Below are 19,319 nucleotides of genomic sequence, written 5' to 3' on the forward strand. Positions count from 1 at the left end.
ATTCATTCATTCATTAGCTGCGCTGGCAGCGACGCTGGCGTTGCGTCACGAGACACGAAAAGCGGCAAACACAGGGCACACAATAATTGTCACATTGTGCCACTCATTATGGCATTTCGCGCTTCATTCTCCGCTCCCCTCCACTCATCCAGCTGTCCGCCCATTCGGGTGGAGACGGGCACCAGCGGCGGGTGGTTAAAAAGAAATTAATTTTGCATTGGTTGCAAAAAAAAGCAAACACTTTTGGCCAGTTTTGTTAACGATCTGCTGGCTACGTGACCCAAAACACCCGAACACAAAACACGATCACGACTACTGACCCAAAGAGGTGAAGACTTTACATCCTGACAATGAGCAAACAGAAAAAAAATGTAACATGTGACGAATCTTACATAAAAGACAAAACATCAAAACAAAAATGTCATGAGTTTTGCATACAAAAGAAATTGCCTTGCAGCTAAAGTTAATTAAGTTGTCATTTGTAATTTGATGTCTGGAATAGATAAACCAAGTGGGACTATGGATTAGAATCGCTCCCTCAGCGTTCCACTCTCTGAAGTATAGAGACGAACTGCCTGCACCTTCTCTAGCAAAGGATTTGCCATCTCACGCATGTGGTGCTCGTATCTTTGACTCTTGTTTTAAGTAAATCTTAGCATGAAAAATCTTTCATACAAGGAGAGTTATGGACACTTTAACGAACAATGCCCTGCCATAAGGTGAGCATTACGGCGTATAATAATGAAATCCAACAAAGAAATTGCTCAAAAGAGCGTGACGCTAGGCGCTGCTGTTCATGAACTCTGCGCTATAAATTGCCATAAGCATTTGCATTTGCATACCACACAGCCAAAGCTCCATAGCCCCCCATAGCCCCATAGCCCATAGTGTTGTACTACAGCTCATCGCCAGCCCCTTAGCGGTATCTCCAGTCACGAATATTCTGATGGAAATTCTTAATGGGCTAAGTTTTGTGTGTGTTTAATTGGTAGTTTGAACATTTTTCCATGCCTTGCCTCACTTGTGGGTGCCACTAAGCGACTTTCATTTATTTCGGTCAGCTGGGTTCAAATGGCGCGTGCTTTGTGGGTCACCACCTCCCACTACCACCTGCACTCAACACATCATTTGTGAGTGGGGGACGAGGTGCCGACAGCTGACTGCTTCCGAGCTTCCGAGCTGTAAATAATTGAAGTCAAGCATTTGCATTGACACCATCAGATTGCCGGCTAACTGTTGTTGTCTTTGTTATGCTGCTCGGACAGTGCCGTTCCTCTCTCTCGAAGATAAGATCCAAGATCGTAATTCTACAGCCCAGTGGGCTGGCCCAAGAGATAATTGTTTTCTTGTCGCATTTATCGCATTTGAGGGGAAAGTTTGCACTTCTCAGAAGGTTGTAAGTACTTCTCGTGTTATTACCCGTTCATAATTATGACTCTCAATCCGAGTGGTCATTGGGGTCGATGGGTAAATGTAAATTTGAGGGCTGCTGGATTACTGTAATTGTTTCTATTTTTGGCTACAGCCAAAAGGTAAGCTCGTTCAGACCTAGACCTAGACCTATTGATCTTTTGCCATTCATTGTACATAATTGTAATTGTAATTGTAATTGCAATTGAAATTATAATTGGCCATGAATAATGACATGTCTGAGCTATGGCTGGCAAATAGAAATGTTCTTACAGCATTTCTATTTGTATTCGAATGGTTCATTAGCACATTCTAAGAACCCGATAAAGAGATTGTTGGCTAGCGGTAAACTGTTGATTGGAAATGGCTCAACGCACGATTATTTTGCTGCATCAACTCGTTCTCGTATCGGAGAACACAGAAAAGTCCAAGCCAGTCAGAGGAGTTATGGCTGTGACCCACCTTTTAGTAGTGGAAACAAGTTGCAGCCGCAATTGCAGCTGCTTTGCTCCAGTTTCTGATCCGCGGACCTGTCACGCAGTCCACCAGCATCCATCCATCCACGGACGCGATGGGGAGAAAATCGGAAAATAATTGCAAGAAAACTTCACAAGATCCCTCCTCGAAAGAAGCGCTCTGGCGCGGACAAACAATTGCGGCCAACGGACAATCCCAGTTAACGTTTCGTAAGTAGGAAAAACTTGAACGAGTTAAGCAGGAAAAATGACTGGTAGATCTTGATTTGTTTGTCGCCAACTCCAGCAACCAACTAACTACCAACGAAGAAGCTACGAATAAAATACCGCTAATCGAATAAGTGTTTGCCTGTCTACTCGTATTAATTTGGCCTATAAGGCCACATCCAGTAGCTGTTTTGCTAGGCCATTCTGGCACACAAGAATGGCTTGTCTTGTCTTGGGTTTGAGACCTCCAAGAGAAGAGTTTTAATTGGTTAACATGCAATCAAAAACGGTTGACTGGTTGAACCCTAAAAGGCACCAACTAAGTTTAGTTCTTTCATACATTTAAACTAAACTCTTAGCATGTCATGGGTTACCTCTTACCTCTTTTGTACTTGCGCGACAATATTATCCAAATCAAAAGCATGCACACAAATAAGCTCACGATTTGTTAGATTTTTATTTAGATTTTATTTCCACATTTATCAGGGGAAAACTTTCTATTAAAAATGTACAAACTCTTCCATTGTAGCGTGTGATTATTATTTCTGCCAAACGATTCGGTCACGTTCCTATTCTGGAGACAACGACAACACTTTCGTTTCGTTTGAGCAGTCGCCAAGTGCAGATAATTTGCATTTTCCAACCGAGAAAATGTCTGCAAAATCACTGCCAAAGACGAAGCCGAAGCAGCGACCAGAGCGCGCGAAGTCAATAACGAGACTAACCGCTGAGGAGCAATTTGATGAGTCCCAGAGCTCTGCAGCCAGAGTCGACTCTGACTCGTTGCAGAGACACAGCCAGAGGCAGCGGCATCGGTGGCCAGTTGTGTGTGCTTTGTTTTTGGGGTCGACTTTTTGGTGTGGCTCCATGCGTGGAGCTGGACCTGGAACCACTGACTGACGTCTGGCGACGTCTGGCGACGACAGGTGATGCGGATTAGCCAAAATTTCCAACTCGTAAGCGTAACCTGCGGCGGCTCAAGATCCTAATTGTGACACTGATCTGTACAATTTGCCATGCTTATGTCAACACACACATAGTAGGCAGCCAAAACAGAACGTGGCTCATGGAGATTTAATTAAAGGAAGAGCCCAATGGCTTTGCCTGTTGTCCACCTTGATTCGCTCCCGATCCCGAGACCCAATTTCCATAGTCAACAAAAAAAAAGTGGAAAAACCGGCGAGGACATGGTACAGTGCCCCAAATTGCGCTGTGCTCATTCGCCAGGCAAATCTTTGACCAATATTTGGGTGCACCGTTAGACGGACGGTGCCAGTTCCAGTCGCGGCTGCTGCTCAAGGCGCTCGGCTAGAATTAATTCATGTTTTTGGCCAGACCATCGGTAAATTTGTGGCCGCGCATACATATTCAAGGCAGGCCTGCCATGTCCCATCCCATCCTATCACCCAGCTGCATGGATTCATCGAATAGGAAACAGGTTCGCCATGCGCCACGCTCCATTGACCAAAATGGGTCAATCGCTGTAGAACTCCGCAGAGTCCAAGAACAAGTGTCGGGTTTTGGCTTGGCCCCAGCAAAAGATGAAGCTGCTCATCTCTGCGCCTTTGTGCCGCTCGAAACTGGGCCACGACATCGTCGGCGGCGGCGGACAGGCAGTTCTAGTTCGTTTTGGGGATTTACTGAAGCAATTGAAGACATGCTGAGCCTGATGCCTGCCTCTGAAATGTGTCGCATAAAATGGCATTTACCGTAAACGGCCTCACTGCAGACTCGACTGCTTACATGCAACGACCCATTTGATATTGGATACGGGATAAGCCTGCCCCACAGTGTCGCTTGTCTGGCAGACAGCTGCCCAGCTTCGATGCGACCGCTTGTTGTGGTACATATTTGAAAAGTGTTTCAAGCTGGGGCAGCCAGCATTCGAGTATGCGGATATGGATAACGACATGGGTTTGGCAGTGGCACGAGTTGAATTTTCGTAATTGCCATTGGGATTATACAATCGATTGTGCGGCAGAGTGATAATCTTTTATGATAATTGCGATGACTTAAGAGGCTAAACATTTAGCAGAGAATTGAACTCTGTTTTATGGCATTACCAGTAGACAAGAACAATACGTAAGAATAGTAAGCGGAATCAAAGTCACTTGGTATGAACTCTGATCCAACTTGATAGTGGATGTCATCTTCTCGTTGTGTCTTTTTCTATCTTTTACCACTTATATTTATACGTAAATAAGTTTATTGAGGCTTATATAAATAAATGAACATTCTCTACAGCAGCTGCTAGCAAAAATTATTGTAATACAAATTATTAAAAGGATTGAAATGTTCAGAAGAACTCCTTAACTTACTACAGCGCAAAATCTAAAAAAATCCAAGCATACTTTTAGGCTCTTGCATGTAAAATGGAAGCTTGAACAGATTTCGACTGTGTAGAAAAACGTGTACAAAACGAAGTTACTAAATTTGAAGAACAAATTTGTGCTTCTTGCCGTCATTTTATTTTTGGGTGTTCTCAAGAAACTAATCTTATTTGTTGAATTTAAAATGTACATCAATTTGACGGATCCGAGAGCTTGCATCGTTTTTTGATCATTCGAATTTCGGCTAAATAAAGCATAACGAACATCCTATATTTATTATTGTCTGCGCATTCCAATATTCATGACTAATACTGGATATAAAAACATGCTTTACCTTACCGACTGTCTTTAAGAACTAAATCTTCCCCCAATACCTCTGCATGATGTCCATAAGTAATTCATTTAAATCTAATTCAGATTTTTGTTCTTTTTTTTTTAATATTTAATCACATTTAGAAAAATATACAAGGTTACCTCTTACGTCTGTAGATATTGTTCGTATTAATGCAAAACAGTTAAACATATTTTTGGTCGATTACGATTACGATTAGAGATTTTATACACTTGCGTTTTACGTATTGTATTTGGTTTAAGTGGAGATAGCCTAACGGACATATGCCTGGCAGCTGCGTGGGAGGGGGTGGCTGGGTTCGGGGGCGGGGGCGGGGCCAAAAGACATCACTAAAATACCAACAGTTGCAGTTAATTGTTTGTTTGATTTTCCTTGTTGTTAGTCCCAGATTCTCTCTTTTAATTTGCATAGCTAACTAAAACTATATAATTACATACACGGACACACATCACACACACACAACACACACACACACAACACACACACACACATCCGCAACTAGGACCAAGCCGGCAGAATCGCTGCGAGGATTAGCAGCAGGATTAGTGGTATCAGCGGCTGACTGTTGAGGCTGCTGCCTTCGATCGCTGAGCGGTACTCATCCTCGGGCAGATACTCCCGAATGTGTCGCGTCTTGTTCATCATCCAGTAGAAGGCACGCATGTTGCCCAGTCGCTTCAGCTCGTTGCCAATCTCGTCCCGTATCTTGGCATTGTAATCGTTGAGCAGTCGCTTCTCCACAGCGCTGAGCAGTGTGCTGTCTATCAGCTTGGGCTCGTACGGCACCAAGGTGACGTCCTGGAATGCTAGAAAATGTGCGCCACTTGGATGTCTGTGCCCGGTGTCCACTACCTCCAGCACATTCTTGAGGCGCACACCAAAGTCATCGCGTTTGTAGTAGCCAGACTCTGAAAAGAGAACCATCAGCAACATTGATCGAGAATGGATCGTCAAACACTTACCGCTGGAGAAGAAATATCCCTGCTTAAAGTGAAAGCTGCTGTTCTTGCCATACGCCACGGATATTGGTGCTGTTTAGGAATAATTTTTGCTGGAGTAAACAACCCGTAAAAGTCTGCTGCCCACTTACGTTCCTCCACTGCACCATAGGCACCAATGCCATGTCCTGTTGCCTGTGGATAGTCCGTCATGTCCTTCCACACCATGCTCCGCACGAGCGCATCCACCTCGGAGGGCTTCAGATCGGCGGGGAACTTGAGCTGTGCCAGGTGCAGAATGCCCGCCAGGACGCTCGTGTAGGCCTTTTTCATGTCATGCGTTGGCTCGCCAAAGATAAAAGTGCGCGAGACATCGGTGGTGCCCTCCAGGTACTGTCCACCCGACTCGATGACCAGCAGACTCTGGTCGGAGACCTCGATATTGGTCACATTGCTGGATATGTAGTAGGGCAGGGCCGAGTGCTCGCCATAGGCCACAACAGTGCGCAGTGACAGCCCCTTGGCATGCTTCTGGGAGAGACGCCAGAGCTCCACCTCATACTTGATCTTCTCCTCGGTCCACTGCTCCGTCTGGAATCTGGCCTCCATGTTGCTCATTGACTCACAAATGGCAGCGCCATCCCGTATGTGCGCCTTCCGCATGCCCGCCTGCTCATCAGAGTTCTTCTGTGCGCGCATAAAAATGATGGGCGAGATGTACTCCACCACAATTTGACCCGGCATCGAGGAATAAATGGCCTCAGAGGTGCCCAGATCTTGAACACACGGCGCCGAGACGAGCACACGCTTCCAGATCTGAGCATAAGTGCGAATATCGCTCCAGATTTGATGATATTCTTTGATTCTACAGGGAAATATGAGTTCAAGTTGGGTTCTTTGAGTGGTTTTGAGTGGTTTGGACTCACTTGACACAGTCTTCGTTGTAGCAGTCCGTGCGTAGATGCAGGTCAATGCCCAGACTGATCTTGCCATGATCCACATAGAAAAATATGTCATCCTGGCTCACAATGGCATAGGACTAAAAAATAAACAAATATTAGCACAAATTAGATGAAAAGCTTAAGACCCACCTTCACCACCGGTGTGTAGGGTATGTCTGTGCCACGTATGTTGAGCAGATAGGCAATCTCAGTCAGGGATGTGACCACCATGGCATCGCAGCCGAGATGCGCCAGGCGACGTCGCAGCTCTCGGATCTTGTCCTGCCAGTTCTCGCCCGCAAACTCGCGTGCCTGCACCTGAATCACCTGATTCTTGGGCTGCTCGGGTCGCTCTGCACCCCAAATAAGATCCACCAGATTGTTGTTGACCTTTACGAGCTTCAGGAACTTGTCCTCCAGCTCACGCTCCCACTGGGCCCAGAGGTAATGCGGCACCAGATGCGGATCGGCGCCCACCCGCTTATCCAAGTGCACGCGGCTGCCCAGCCAGTCGGCGATGCTGACATTGCCATTGGCCAAATAGATTTCCCAGTCGCAGTCGAGCTCTCCGTCCGCCTGCTGGGCATAACGCTTCTCCAGCCACATGGCCGCTCCATGGTGCGTAATGGCAGCAAAGGCGCGCACACCCGTGTAGCCGGTCAGATAATGCAAGCGCTGATCACGCGCGGCCACCTCCTGGTTGAGGTGTTCGTCCGTCGAGGGCAGTATATATCCATAGATCTCGGGCCCCTGCAGTGAGGCGCGTATCTGCATTTGTTCACGCAGTGCCAGCAGTCGACTGTGGTACAAGCTCATGGGCTGGATCTGTAATGTTTCCATTGAAAATGAATATCTAATCGATGGGGAGCAAGGTGGCTGTCTGCCACCTCCACTCACCAGTTTGCCCTTGCGGTATTGGCATATCTCTCGATGATAGCCACGGGTGGGCTCTGCGGCCACGGCGCCCAGAACTGAAAACAAAAAGAAGAGTAGTAAAAAATTGGTAAAATATCGTTAAAGATGCTGATAAATTAAATCTAAATTGTTGCCATTAGTTTTACGGAGCTGAGCACATTTTTAGCATGCATGTTAATTAATGGTCAAACTATAGCGAGCCGAAAATAGCAACAAGTGCGTCACGGTAGCACAAACAAATATTTCCCACGCTCGTTAAATGGCCAAGCGAGTCGCTCGCACTCGCTCCGAGCTCTCGCGCTCCTGCTTCTCGCTCTACACTCTCGCTCTCCACACTCGCTCAAGCAGCGCACTGGTGACAGCCAGCTAGAAATTGTATTTGAATTTCACTTTCAATATTCGCCCCCTACCGACCAGCAGCAGCTGAGTCAACGCTGCGTATGCGTAATGGAAGTCGCACAGCGTGGGGGGGGGGGGCGCTGCGAGGCTGCGGCAGTCCCACTACACTCCACACTGATTGGTATGTCAAAGCAGGCAGACAGGCCGAAATGTCAAGTGGGTGAGGAGATGGTCATTTCAGTGTCACTGTCTTGGCCAGCAGCTGTTCAAATGCGATTTGTCAAAGTTGTTGCCAAAAAAGATATGTATGTAGCTTTGCTTGAGGAAGAAGGAAAATACAGATAGGTATATGTGCGATTGATTTATTGAAGCGGAACGTTGACATGGTAGGCCAGAACTGCCATATAGACAGCTGTAAAAATGGCACATTTCCGTTGTTATATTTTAGGAGTGAAAAAAAAAGGTTTGTCTTCATTTTCTGTAACTTTAAAATATTGAAATATAGGGTTTCCCCCTTGGGAGGCCGCTTCCAAGGGTATTTACCCTTCGCCTTGATCATCGCTTATTTATTTCCATGTTTTTCGCTTGTCTTTTGTTCAAATGAAAATATCCAAGAATTAATTTTCACGCTAATAGCCACATACTCATCTCTTCGAAATGAATTTATTTGATTTAACAGAAATGTACGATAAAATGACGGACAAACATCCTCGGAAAACGCGGACACGGCTGACTTTGCATTTGTATAAATAAATATTATGCCATCAGTGACAGCGATGCCCCCGTGCGCATATTTCCGTGACGCACTGTATAGCATTTCCCTCAGCATTTCATGCTCTCTCGAGCCATGTGCAAAACGTTTTTATGCTCACCGAAATGAACTAAAAACTAAAAATACCGTAAATCGATCAAAAGCCAATAAAATCAGTTTCGGTTGGCCTTAAAATAACATCTAGTAATAGGTACTACGCACTCACCCAGCAAGATGTTCAGCAGCAGCAAGCGCCAAATCCATTTGGCTGTCGTCATTGTTTTGCTTTGCACTTAAAAATTGTTCCCGCCACCGCCGCACACCGGACTCTGGCACTCGCAATGGCACTGGCAGGCCGTAAAACTTGGCCAGAACCCGAACGGATTGTTTGTGTTTGCGCGAAATTGGCCTTTGCTGCAGCCGCTGTGCACTTTCCTTTTTGCTCCTAAACAAATCAAACGGTGGCCATTAATGAGTTAGTGTCGAATTTTAGCAGGGGGAACTGTGTTCGAAGGGAACTTCTTTTGTGGACGAGTCCGTGTCTGTGTCTGTGCCTTGCACTTTTTCGGGTTAATGACCGGAACGTGTTTGTGGTGTGGGGTCGGGTCGCACATGTTGCACCTAGCAGTGGCAGTGGCAGTGGCAGTGCCTGTGGCATGTGCCAATCCCAAGGGTGTTGCCCGAGGGCGCTTTCTTCTAATTGATATGCCATGCAGCGGCTGACCAACTTTTGTTCTCTAGTGGCAATAACTCATCTGGCGGCGACATATGTATAAATAGACATGATATCAGCTATGCTTAGGAATTTATAACTTCCGTTTGCGACGTTCCGGCGTTCCGCAACGAATTTGGAATTAGTTTCTATTTCTTTTTTCGAAAATGCCAATTTGGCAAACTATTTTTCGGCTCTGTTTTTGTTTTTGTTCAACAAAATGTTTAATTGCTGTTTTAATTAATCATGCGTAAAGGCTGCCGAAACAGAAACAGAAACTGAAACATGCCGATCATGCTGGAAATGAGCCAAGCTCTGGCATGAGTGTGTGCCGTGTGGGTGTGGAGGCAGGGCGATTGTTAATGCTGATTTAATTTTGTTAGCCTTATGGAGCACACCTCAAAGGGAAACGGAATGGGCTGTCAATCGCTGTCAATCACGCAGATGGCAGCACAGCTGAAGATTGAAATCCATTCCATCCCATTCGATTGCTTTAATGTCAGTCGCGTGCTGTGCCTACACAAAATATCTGCGAAACTGTCAATAAACACACACAAACGAACAATTCTGTGATCTTAATTGCTTTGCAATTTCTATGCTCTGTACAATTTTCATATTTCAACATATTTTTAAGTGACCAAGAAAAGTTTTTTTTTTTTCCAAATCAATTAAGCAATTCAGCAACCGATTTTCCTGCCTGGGCGGTACTGTACTTGCTGCTTCTACTGCCACTGTTAATGCTGGTTTTTATTGTCATTGAATCGGCGTCAGATATGGCAACTCACACGCCCCACATCCAATCGAAAGACAAGTACAAAGTGGCAGGCACCAAAGCCCACAAATTACAAACATTGTGGTGCAAAATGCCATTGATTGAAACAAGAAAAAAGCATAGGAAATACAACTATTTAATGAGAGTTAAACAAATGCGATAAGTAGTGGGCGATCACCATTGACTCTCATACAATTTATTGGGAAAGTGACAACTGCGACCCTGTAGTCCGCCTCCGGGCTGCAATTATTCGCTTGACTTTGGCACCAAAAACAGACCAAAAAACATACACACAACATGATGCTCTATTTATCATGGTTGGTACTTGGAAGCCTGCTTGTGTGCACATTACATTTAGCATTCAATGTGTACATTCTGCTGCCAAGACATGCTCGTAATCGTAATCCGCTGACAACTGGCCGCTTGCCCTTAAATGTTTATTATATCATGCGGGTTATTACTGAGGGAGAAACCACCCAGTGGAATGCCACAAGGGAATGCAACACCTGCAGACCTGCAGTTTCGGCTGGGCTTTTGTTTACGCCTCTAAATGGGGAAATGGGAGCGAGGTGCATTTATTTTCTTTTTGTTTTGGTTTAAATTGAATTCATTTCACTGCCGTGACCGCGACCAAGACGCCGCTGACTCACAGCCACACAGAACATGATTAAACATAGTTGCCAAAAAAAACACACACCACAACATCAGCCACAAACAAACACAACCCCACACACACACACAGTCAGATCTATGTATATCTCTCTCTATGTTTATTTAATTCTTTTGCGGGGATTTTGAGTTTGAATTTGAACTAAATTTTGCGCCAATGCGCACCTTGAAAATCACAAATTTCATGCCAGAGCGCCAGCAGGCAGATTTGAATTCTGTCACGGCATAATGCAGTGAAGACTGCAACGGTCGCAGAACTATCCCCTCGCTATCAATGTTACGTATACGCAGCGCCGTATGATTATATCTCCAAGTTTGCACAGCTGTCCGAAATAGCAGCGGAATTTCAGAATCTTCTACCTTTTGCGGTCTCAAAGAGCCTCTGCACACACGAATACGAAGACGGACACACACGGGACTCACTGGGAATCTTTCTTGCTGCTGGCTGAGGGAGGAGCCAAAGCCAAAGCGAACCGCACGCGTGTAAAGCAACAAGCAAACTGAAAAAACTTTTGATGTTGCTATTTTGTATGTTTTTTACTTTGGTGCCTCAAAATGTGGGAGATGAAAAGCACGCACACCCACAGAGCGTTAGACAGAGACAGTGGCAGAGGGAGAAGCATTCACACAGAAAGAGAGAGGGAAGAGCGAGCGAGCAGTGGAAGGGAGAGACTGGCATGCATGCAAAGACAATTTAATTCATTTCAAAATGTATTTACTTATTTTCGAATATAACACAGAGCTGTAGAGCAGCTGAGCAGCTGAGCGAGAGCTTTGGCAAGCGTTAGACGCTCCCTAGACGGCGACTCCAGAAGAAAATGGGAAATGGAAAAGTGCAGCACAGTGGACAGCGTTTGTTGCATGCACTGCAACTTAATATTTGTGCCATTATGTTAGACTCTGCCAGCATTTATGGCAAACTTTTATGCGGTTCACATTACGTCCCCCGCTCCAGTCCAGTGCGAGAGCAGTCAACCAACCCACTCTAAGGCACTGAGCCACCCAACCACACAATGACGTCGCCATTGTCATTGGGTTTCCGACTGCGACTTTGACTCCGTCTTGGAGAGTTTTGCAATTGACTTGCGATGAAATTGTGAAAATTATGCTGTCAATTGGTATTTTATTGCTTTTAAATTGATTGTTTTAATTCGAATGAGAAATTTGAAACTATTTTGCTACTATCCAGAGGGGAGACGAATCGACTGGAGCGTGGCCCACTGTGCGGGCGATTGCATAATCCCGCATAAACAAATATCTAAATGGGCAAAAGGCCCAGGCGTAAACTCTTAATCTGAAAATCATTTTGTTTATTTGACTCGGTCACGCAGGCAGAAGCAGAGCAGAGTGGAGCGGGACGGGGCGGGGCGGACCGATGCGATTTACACGACAAACACACAAGCAGAAGAACTCAATCGGAAAAGCGTCTTCGATGCTCTCCGCGCTCTCGTTTGTCGTCTATAATTATGGTAGTGATGTGTTCAGGGGATGGGCAGGGGAACACAAGGGGGAGAGTTCAATATGCGCTTATTTATTATGTTGCAAGCTCTCGGAACTCGAAGCTCTCTTCTTTGCCACACACACTATCGATCGTGCTGCTCTGGACGACATTATGAACTAATTAAAAATCTACTTTGAAGCAGACCGCCTCACAGTGGCAAAGTGGCAACGTGGCAGCAGTGTCAGCAGCGGCATGGTGGCATACTGGCAAATGAGCTTTTGATCAATACGCCTCACTGCAATTAGTCGTACTGAAGCCATAAATTGTTCTCACTTGAAAATGTAGACCGGAATCGAAATCATTTTTCTGGTTAACCTCTCGCGATCGAGTGTCGGGAGGCTGTGTATTAGTGTTTGACTTTTATGTGGTTTAAAACATTATATAATAAACGAACTACATGCCGTAATTACTCACTCAATTGTTGATACTCAAATACCTGTTGCATGGTTGGCAGTTGAATAATTAAACCTTCATTTGACACAACACAAAACTCACTGTATTAATTAATCGAAAATATTTATTCTGACTTTCTATCAGAGACTCATTGCAATTTGTGCTCACAGTCTAAAGAAAATTTCTACATACTCGCATATAAATATTATAAAATGGTTTTTGAAAAATCTTAGAAATAATTTAGTGCGTTTAAAATTAAACAATATGGCAATTGATTTCGATTTCGATTTGGATTTCGATTCGATTTCGCATTTTCATTCGATTTGTGTGCCGCTTTTCTCTCAGTAACAACCAGTTGGAGGAGCTAGCTCAAGTCTTCTTTTCTGCTTTCCTTGGATGAAAGCAAACAAACCTCAGGGGTTTAGAAATATTTACATGGCACCATGGGTTAGTCAGCGCCTAAAGCCTAAGCTCTACTTATAGACATTCGTCTGTCTCCTCGCTGCCCATTGAGACAATGACGGGCGTCGAGAGATCCACATCGAGCAGCTTCATCTGTGCATCCTCCTCGTCCAGTGAGTCTTTGCCCAGTCGCTGCTCCTGCATCTCAATGTCGAGGGTTCCATGCTGGCGTTGGAACGACACCACGAATATGACCAGCGAGGTGATAATGAAGATCACTGCAGTTCCCGAGCACAGGGCGATGATCATGGTGGAGCGGTACGAGGATGGCCGCGACAGTGGCGCCGAATGCTCGTCCGCCGAGTTGCTGTCAAAGGTCTGGTCGGCATCGTGCGGTGGATAGGACACCAACGGCGTGGCGGTGCTGTCATCCGATGGAGATTTTGCCTCATCTCCAGCGGACTCCTTTTCTTCCTCCGACGAGTCGCTCGCGTCCTTGGGCTGCTCCGTTTTAGCTTCTGCTTCGTCGCTGTCCACTTCTTGCCCTTCATTGGACTCATCTTCAATGTTGTGGGAGTCGTGATTAGCAGCTGAATCCACAAGCTGTTGCCCTTCGGTTGTTTCATTCTGCTCTGTGTGTGCCACAACAACTTCCTCCTCCTCGGTTTGCTCTTCATTGTTAATTACAGATTCAGTGGCGGTCTCCTCCGTGGCAATCTCCTCAGCTGCTTCCTGGGGCTCTGCTGGCTCCACGATTGTATCCTCTGGTGGGCTTGACTCTTCCACCTGCGCCTCAAGCTCTGCCCTTGCTGCAGTCTCCGCCCTAGCCTCAACCTCAGCTTCCGTTTCAAGCTCCGCATGTGCCGGCTCCACGTGGACAGTGCTGATCGCTTTTGGTTCAATCTCCTCCGTGTCGATTTCATTCAGACTGTCTTTTTGCTCCTCCAGTGTGCGCTCTTCGCGAACAGTTTTGGCTTCTTGTGAGGCAATCTCGGGCTCTGGTTCAACCTCTGGTGCCACCTCGATGGGCAGTAAATCTTCCACGCCTTGTTTCTTGGTCACCTGGTGCTTAGGTCCTTCATAGATCGGCAATGGGGTCGTCTCTCTGTCCTCAAACGCCTCGTGCTCCTGCTCCAAGGCCAGCAGGTTCGTTTTGGTGATGGGCTGCTCGGTGATGGCCCGATTCTCGTTGAAGATGACGGACACCACGTCACTGGTCACGCTGGGCAAGGGTCTGCTTTGGCTCTCGTCCTCCTCCTCCTCCTCCCCACTGGACACGAGTCGAGTAGGACCTGCATCGCTATCTGTCTGTGTATTTGTTTGTTGTGTTTCCTGGGACTGTTCGTTGTTCGCTTGCGGGTTTGATGGTTCTGCTTTGGGAGCCTCTTCCTCTGCTTCAAGTGTCTTGGGCTCGCGAACACTTTCAACTGGAAAGGAAGAAGGGAATTTGGTTAGTCAATGCTCCAAATCAGGAAGTTTTAACCATTTACCTTCAGTCTCCTGATGATCAGTTTCATTTGCCTGTCCTTGCGCTGGCTCCTCCTTCAACGGCACCACCGGACTTGAGGCATCCGCCTCCATTTCCAACTCCATTTCACTCTTCACCGCATTGCGTATGTCCTGCTCCAAATCCTCGCCTCCTAGCGACACAAAGCTGGTGTCCACCAGTTCATCCACAACTTCAGACGCCTTGGTCTCGACAGGATCGATGGCCACATCTTGGATGGCAGGCGCCACGGTCGTTTCATTTTGATTTGCAATTTCCTCGACATCCGCTGGCAGGGTGGTTGACTCGACTAAAATGAAATGAACAAAGACATAGTTAAGACGCGAACCAATATGTTGGCATGTGGATGTAGAATGTAATGTAGGTTACATGTACGCAGCAGCAGATGGCGCTGCCATGGCGGTGTAGAATGCATGTAAGAGGCAGATAGAATTGGTTTGTCACATATTTTGTTTATATATGTTTTTTAAATTGAACCGCTTGAACATTTATTTTGAAACTTTGCCAATAATTCGAAAACTGTTTAATTCAACGGATATAATTGTTTTTTTCATTAATAATTTCAGTAGAATTTCTATATTCACAGACTTTTCGTGCATTATTTTATAATTTCATAAAAAAATAGCTTACAATGATCCAGCTTGCATCTTGCCCAAAGCACTTATCCACTTTTTAATGTATCTTCCCCATGGAATGCAATAGAGGTGGGTGGCAAATGGGCTCCAGGGGACAATCATCAAATTACGATCTCTAGATCTAGATACGAGTCTAGTTTTGAGAGGAGCCCACCACAGAGAGGAAACTCTCTTGTTGAACAACTTTCACAGAATGGAATCAATTATGATTTACCAAATGCAAATTCGAACAGCGACAAGTTGGGAGAAAGTAAAAACAGGAAAGAACCTGCGTGAGGTATGGGGCGCAGGAATGTTTAAAAGGCTTTTTGGAACGAAAATTAATAAAACGATTTTAATTGTGCCCCACCGTTACATTGATAAACTTCCCATTTAACGCACTAATAAACCAATATTGCTGCCATATTCCAAACAGTCGCCATTAGGCCTTTTTGAGTGGTTTTTCTTTATGGCCATGCCACGGGCAGGGGCCCGTGCCCGTGCCGCTGTGTGTCTGAGTGTGCCGCTGACAAACGGCATTGATATGAACAACGACACGGCCCATTCATAGCCACATCTATACGGCAGCTATCATCACTGTCATCAGTGTACATTTTCTCACACATTCATTGACAACTTCTTGGGACCCCAGTCCCAGATCGCAGATTGCGGGGCTGGCCGCAACCCGAATTCCCGTCCGCCTTATGCATGGGTACGTACGCCCGCGCCCCAATAATTCAAAATGCTTCCAAGTGGTCGTCGATGCAGTGATTAAAATGCCAGACACACACGACAACACCAACAACATCCCAAATTAGTAACAAAATAAACAAAGCAAACGAAACCAGGCACCCAAAAGCCGCCCAGTTTGTCTTTTTCTTTTGCCCATAAAGTAGCTGACTTATTTATGAGACGACATCCATTCCTGTCCCTCCTCCTCGCACGCACATGCACATCTCGTTCTCAATTCTCAATTCTCAATCCCTTCCCATGCCCATGCCCAAAAGAAACTGGGAGATGCAACTGCGGCATTCGTGGAAAAACAGAATTATTAGATGCTCTGCATGAGATATGCATGGGCGGCGTTGAGGCTCATTCCACTGCCACTGCCACTGCCCATTTCTATTCCTATTCCAATCCCTTGGGAACGAATGTCAGGCAGCAACAATAACAGCATACAGTCTAAAGAAGGCCTTAAAATGGGACAAAGCATGCCGCACCAACGAAAACAAAGACGATTTAGAGAAAATAACAACAAAAACAACAGCAAGAGCAGGAAAAATAAATCGAATTTCTTCTTTTCGGCTGGCCACGCAGCTTGCCGCAGTGGCAGTTGCCCAAACCGGGGCAGTGTCATCTGGTGGTCCCTTCTGTGGTGGAGTGGCTCTGTCTGCCTGCCTGCCTGCCTGGCTGCCTGCATTTAGAAATTATCTTTTTGGACATATTCGTTTGCTCCCTTGTTGTGTGGGCATGTTCTAAGTGAGAAAAATTACATCTTGAAACACAGGGCAACATGCGAGGCAACATGATCAATGATCCTTGTAACGCTACGCCAAGGGTGGGCAGCGCTTAGGGACTTGTAATTGATGGAACGCTATGAAAAAATAAGAGTTTGTTCAACCCGAAATTAGGGAACCCCCGCTTAATTAGAATGAGTCTACTCCGAGTGGCAGTTCCCCGTTGAAAACTCTTCCCACAGACCATTCCTTAAATGAATTGTGAGTGCGATCGCCCTGCTATCTACGTTTTATCGCACAACTTGAACTCTGGCGATCCCCCGTCAATTGGCCTGTTACAAAACATTATTGAACTTTCGCACGCTGTTGTCCCTGGATTAGGGGGTTACTTGCAGCTGTCAATGGGGTGTGGGATCACTTTTATATGACACCCAAGTGCCACCGTTTTGGGGGGTAGATTGGATTGCGGTTGTGGCTGTGTGGCATTCGCGGCAGTGGCATAATTACGCGCAGTTTGCTGGCAGCCTGTGCCTGTTTGAATTATGCCAACAAACTAAAGGAAAATGGGGAAAATACTCCTACAGCCAGCGAGCAATAACATCAGCCAGATATACATATAAGTCAAAGGCCTGATGCGACCGCAGCAACGGCAGCATCTACTCGTACAAGTGATTACGACAAAGATGATGATGATGATGATGACGACAATGTAATGCATTGCTGCCGAGATCTATCTATCTCTCAGATGCACTCTTATAGGCGGAGAGCTGGCGTGTCTTTCTGATACTTACAAGGTAGAGCCGAGCATGGTGCCAGCATGGACACTGAGGCCAGCGTCACGAAGAGCAGGGCCAGGGGGTTCGTCAGCCTGTTCCCGGTGCAGCATCTGCCTGGAACGACTTTGCAGCTGCTCCTTCTGGCGCGATGGCTCTTAGAAATTGCCATATTGAATGACTGATTGATTAGGTTGTCGCTCCTTGTTTGACGAGGCCCGAAATCAACAGAAACTGGCCAAGAGCCGGCTAACACGTACACAATACACACGCACAATGATGGTCACAGATACAGCTACAGCTACAGATACTCTGCGTTGCAGCTTGCGTTCGTTCTCTTAAGAGTTTCAGCTGTTGCTGCTTCACTTGATTGCTTCTGTCTGCGCTCTGCTGTCTGCCTGCTGCCTGTTTATTCCGACTCCGATTTCAGCTCCGAACGCGTTGGCGACTCGCAAAGAACTAAAGTTGAGAACGCGTGCGCTCTGGAATTTTGTTGCCGTCGTCGTTGTCGCTGTGGCAGACAACAGCCAATGCACACACTGATGTATGTATGTATGTACGGATGTATTGATGACGATGTCGGGCCCGGTCTGGTCTGGCCTGGCCTGGCCTGGCCTTGGGCCGGGTCTCTCTTTGCGTTTCTCTGCAACTTGCCGCACCGCACACCAGATCCATCATCATGCGAGTGCTGCTGCTGCCTGCATTTGTGTTTGCCTTTGGGTAATAATAGGGCATGGCAGGCATACGGCTTCTGCAGCCGCCGCTTCTGAGTGGGTTGGGCTGGGCTGGGACTCTGACTGGGGCTGGGGTGTGTGGAGTTTGCCGCCGCTCCAGCAGTGCCTCTGTGTGGACTCTCTGTGTGTGTATTGTGGCCTGATAAGTGTAAATGTGCAGCCGAAGCGCCAGTCACAAACGGAACTAACATTTTGCCGTGGCTATATCGGAGGGGGCGGGGGGGCGCACTTCATATCCACATCGTCATCGTCATCGAGCCCCTCTCATTGTAGGCAGCCAATTCGCTTGCAGGCGACTGGACTCTTTGGCTCGCTAGGGGTCCGGGGGCTACCACTCTACTTCTACCTCTGCTCGTACGCGTACTTGTATTGTTTATTTGGTACAATGCGAGAGCCTCCAACACAAAAGAGAGCGTGAACAATAAGGGTCGAGAGAGTGGGACAAGCCCTACAAACCGATATCATGTGTAATCAATCAGCGCTTAGATAAGGAAGGAAAATGTAACAACATCCAAACATAAATCGGTGTTTTCCCAAAATATCAACTGATAACATAATTAGAAGCCAAAAACCCAGACCTTAACGCTTATCAAACTGATCAACTGTAACGAATCTGTGTGCCAGTGTTTGTTCAGCGTGAATGATTTGTCTGTGCAGAGTTGGCCTAGAGCCGGCGCAGCATCGGAGTGCCCGTAGGCCACGACGGGGGTCTCTTTTTACATGCAAAGTGCCTCTGAATGGATGGACCGGGCGAACCAACTTCAGCCCCTCCCCCGTTTCGTCTGCCCCGATAGAATCACAAATCGAAACTTCTGGCAAAGCTGTCGACGACAATGACGACAATCGACAACGAGGAGACGTCTTCCTTACATACTTCTACATTGTGTACTCCTATTTGTTTTTACAACATGTACAAACATATATATTAGTTGCTTTGGAGGCTCCAACTCTGTCCTCTGTGTAGGCTTGCCCTGCAGCATTTTCCATTACGTGTGGCAGGCCATTTCAATGGGTTGCAGTTGCAACCAAGTCTCCAACTCTGGTACTCGGAACTGGTCTGCCTACCCACTGCTATTTATCTTTTATTGATTATGCCAGCAGCAGCAGCAGCAGGTAACCTCATGTC

At 46.4% G+C, this 19,319-nt stretch overlaps 2 protein-coding genes across 2 annotated transcripts; both read right to left on the bottom strand.

The window, feature by feature from the left end:
• Positions 1 to 4,883: 4,883 nt before the first annotated feature.
• LOC117589649 (xaa-Pro aminopeptidase 2) lies at positions 4,884 to 11,308 on the bottom strand. Its single transcript, XM_034281782.1, has 8 exons — positions 11,173 to 11,308; positions 8,886 to 9,104; positions 7,552 to 7,625; positions 6,805 to 7,479; positions 6,640 to 6,752; positions 5,866 to 6,578; positions 5,738 to 5,806; positions 4,884 to 5,683 (listed from the first exon to the last, which is right to left on the bottom strand). The coding sequence occupies exons 2-8, from the start codon at positions 8,935 to 8,937 to the stop codon at positions 5,274 to 5,276; spliced, it is 2,106 nt and encodes a 701-aa protein (XP_034137673.1). The 5' UTR covers positions 8,938 to 9,104; positions 11,173 to 11,308; the 3' UTR covers positions 4,884 to 5,273.
• A 1,715-nt stretch (positions 11,309 to 13,023) lies between these two features.
• LOC117589650 (retinitis pigmentosa 1-like 1 protein) lies at positions 13,024 to 17,920 on the bottom strand. Its single transcript, XM_034281783.1, has 3 exons — positions 17,478 to 17,920; positions 14,599 to 14,904; positions 13,024 to 14,535 (listed from the first exon to the last, which is right to left on the bottom strand). The coding sequence occupies exons 1-3, from the start codon at positions 17,629 to 17,631 to the stop codon at positions 13,184 to 13,186; spliced, it is 1,812 nt and encodes a 603-aa protein (XP_034137674.1). The 5' UTR covers positions 17,632 to 17,920; the 3' UTR covers positions 13,024 to 13,183.
• Positions 17,921 to 19,319: the final 1,399 nt, after the last annotated feature.

This window comes from Drosophila guanche, unplaced genomic scaffold (genome assembly GCF_900245975.1).
Source record: "Drosophila guanche unplaced genomic scaffold, DGUA_6, whole genome shotgun sequence".
NCBI lineage: Eukaryota > Metazoa > Arthropoda > Insecta > Diptera > Drosophilidae > Drosophila > Drosophila guanche.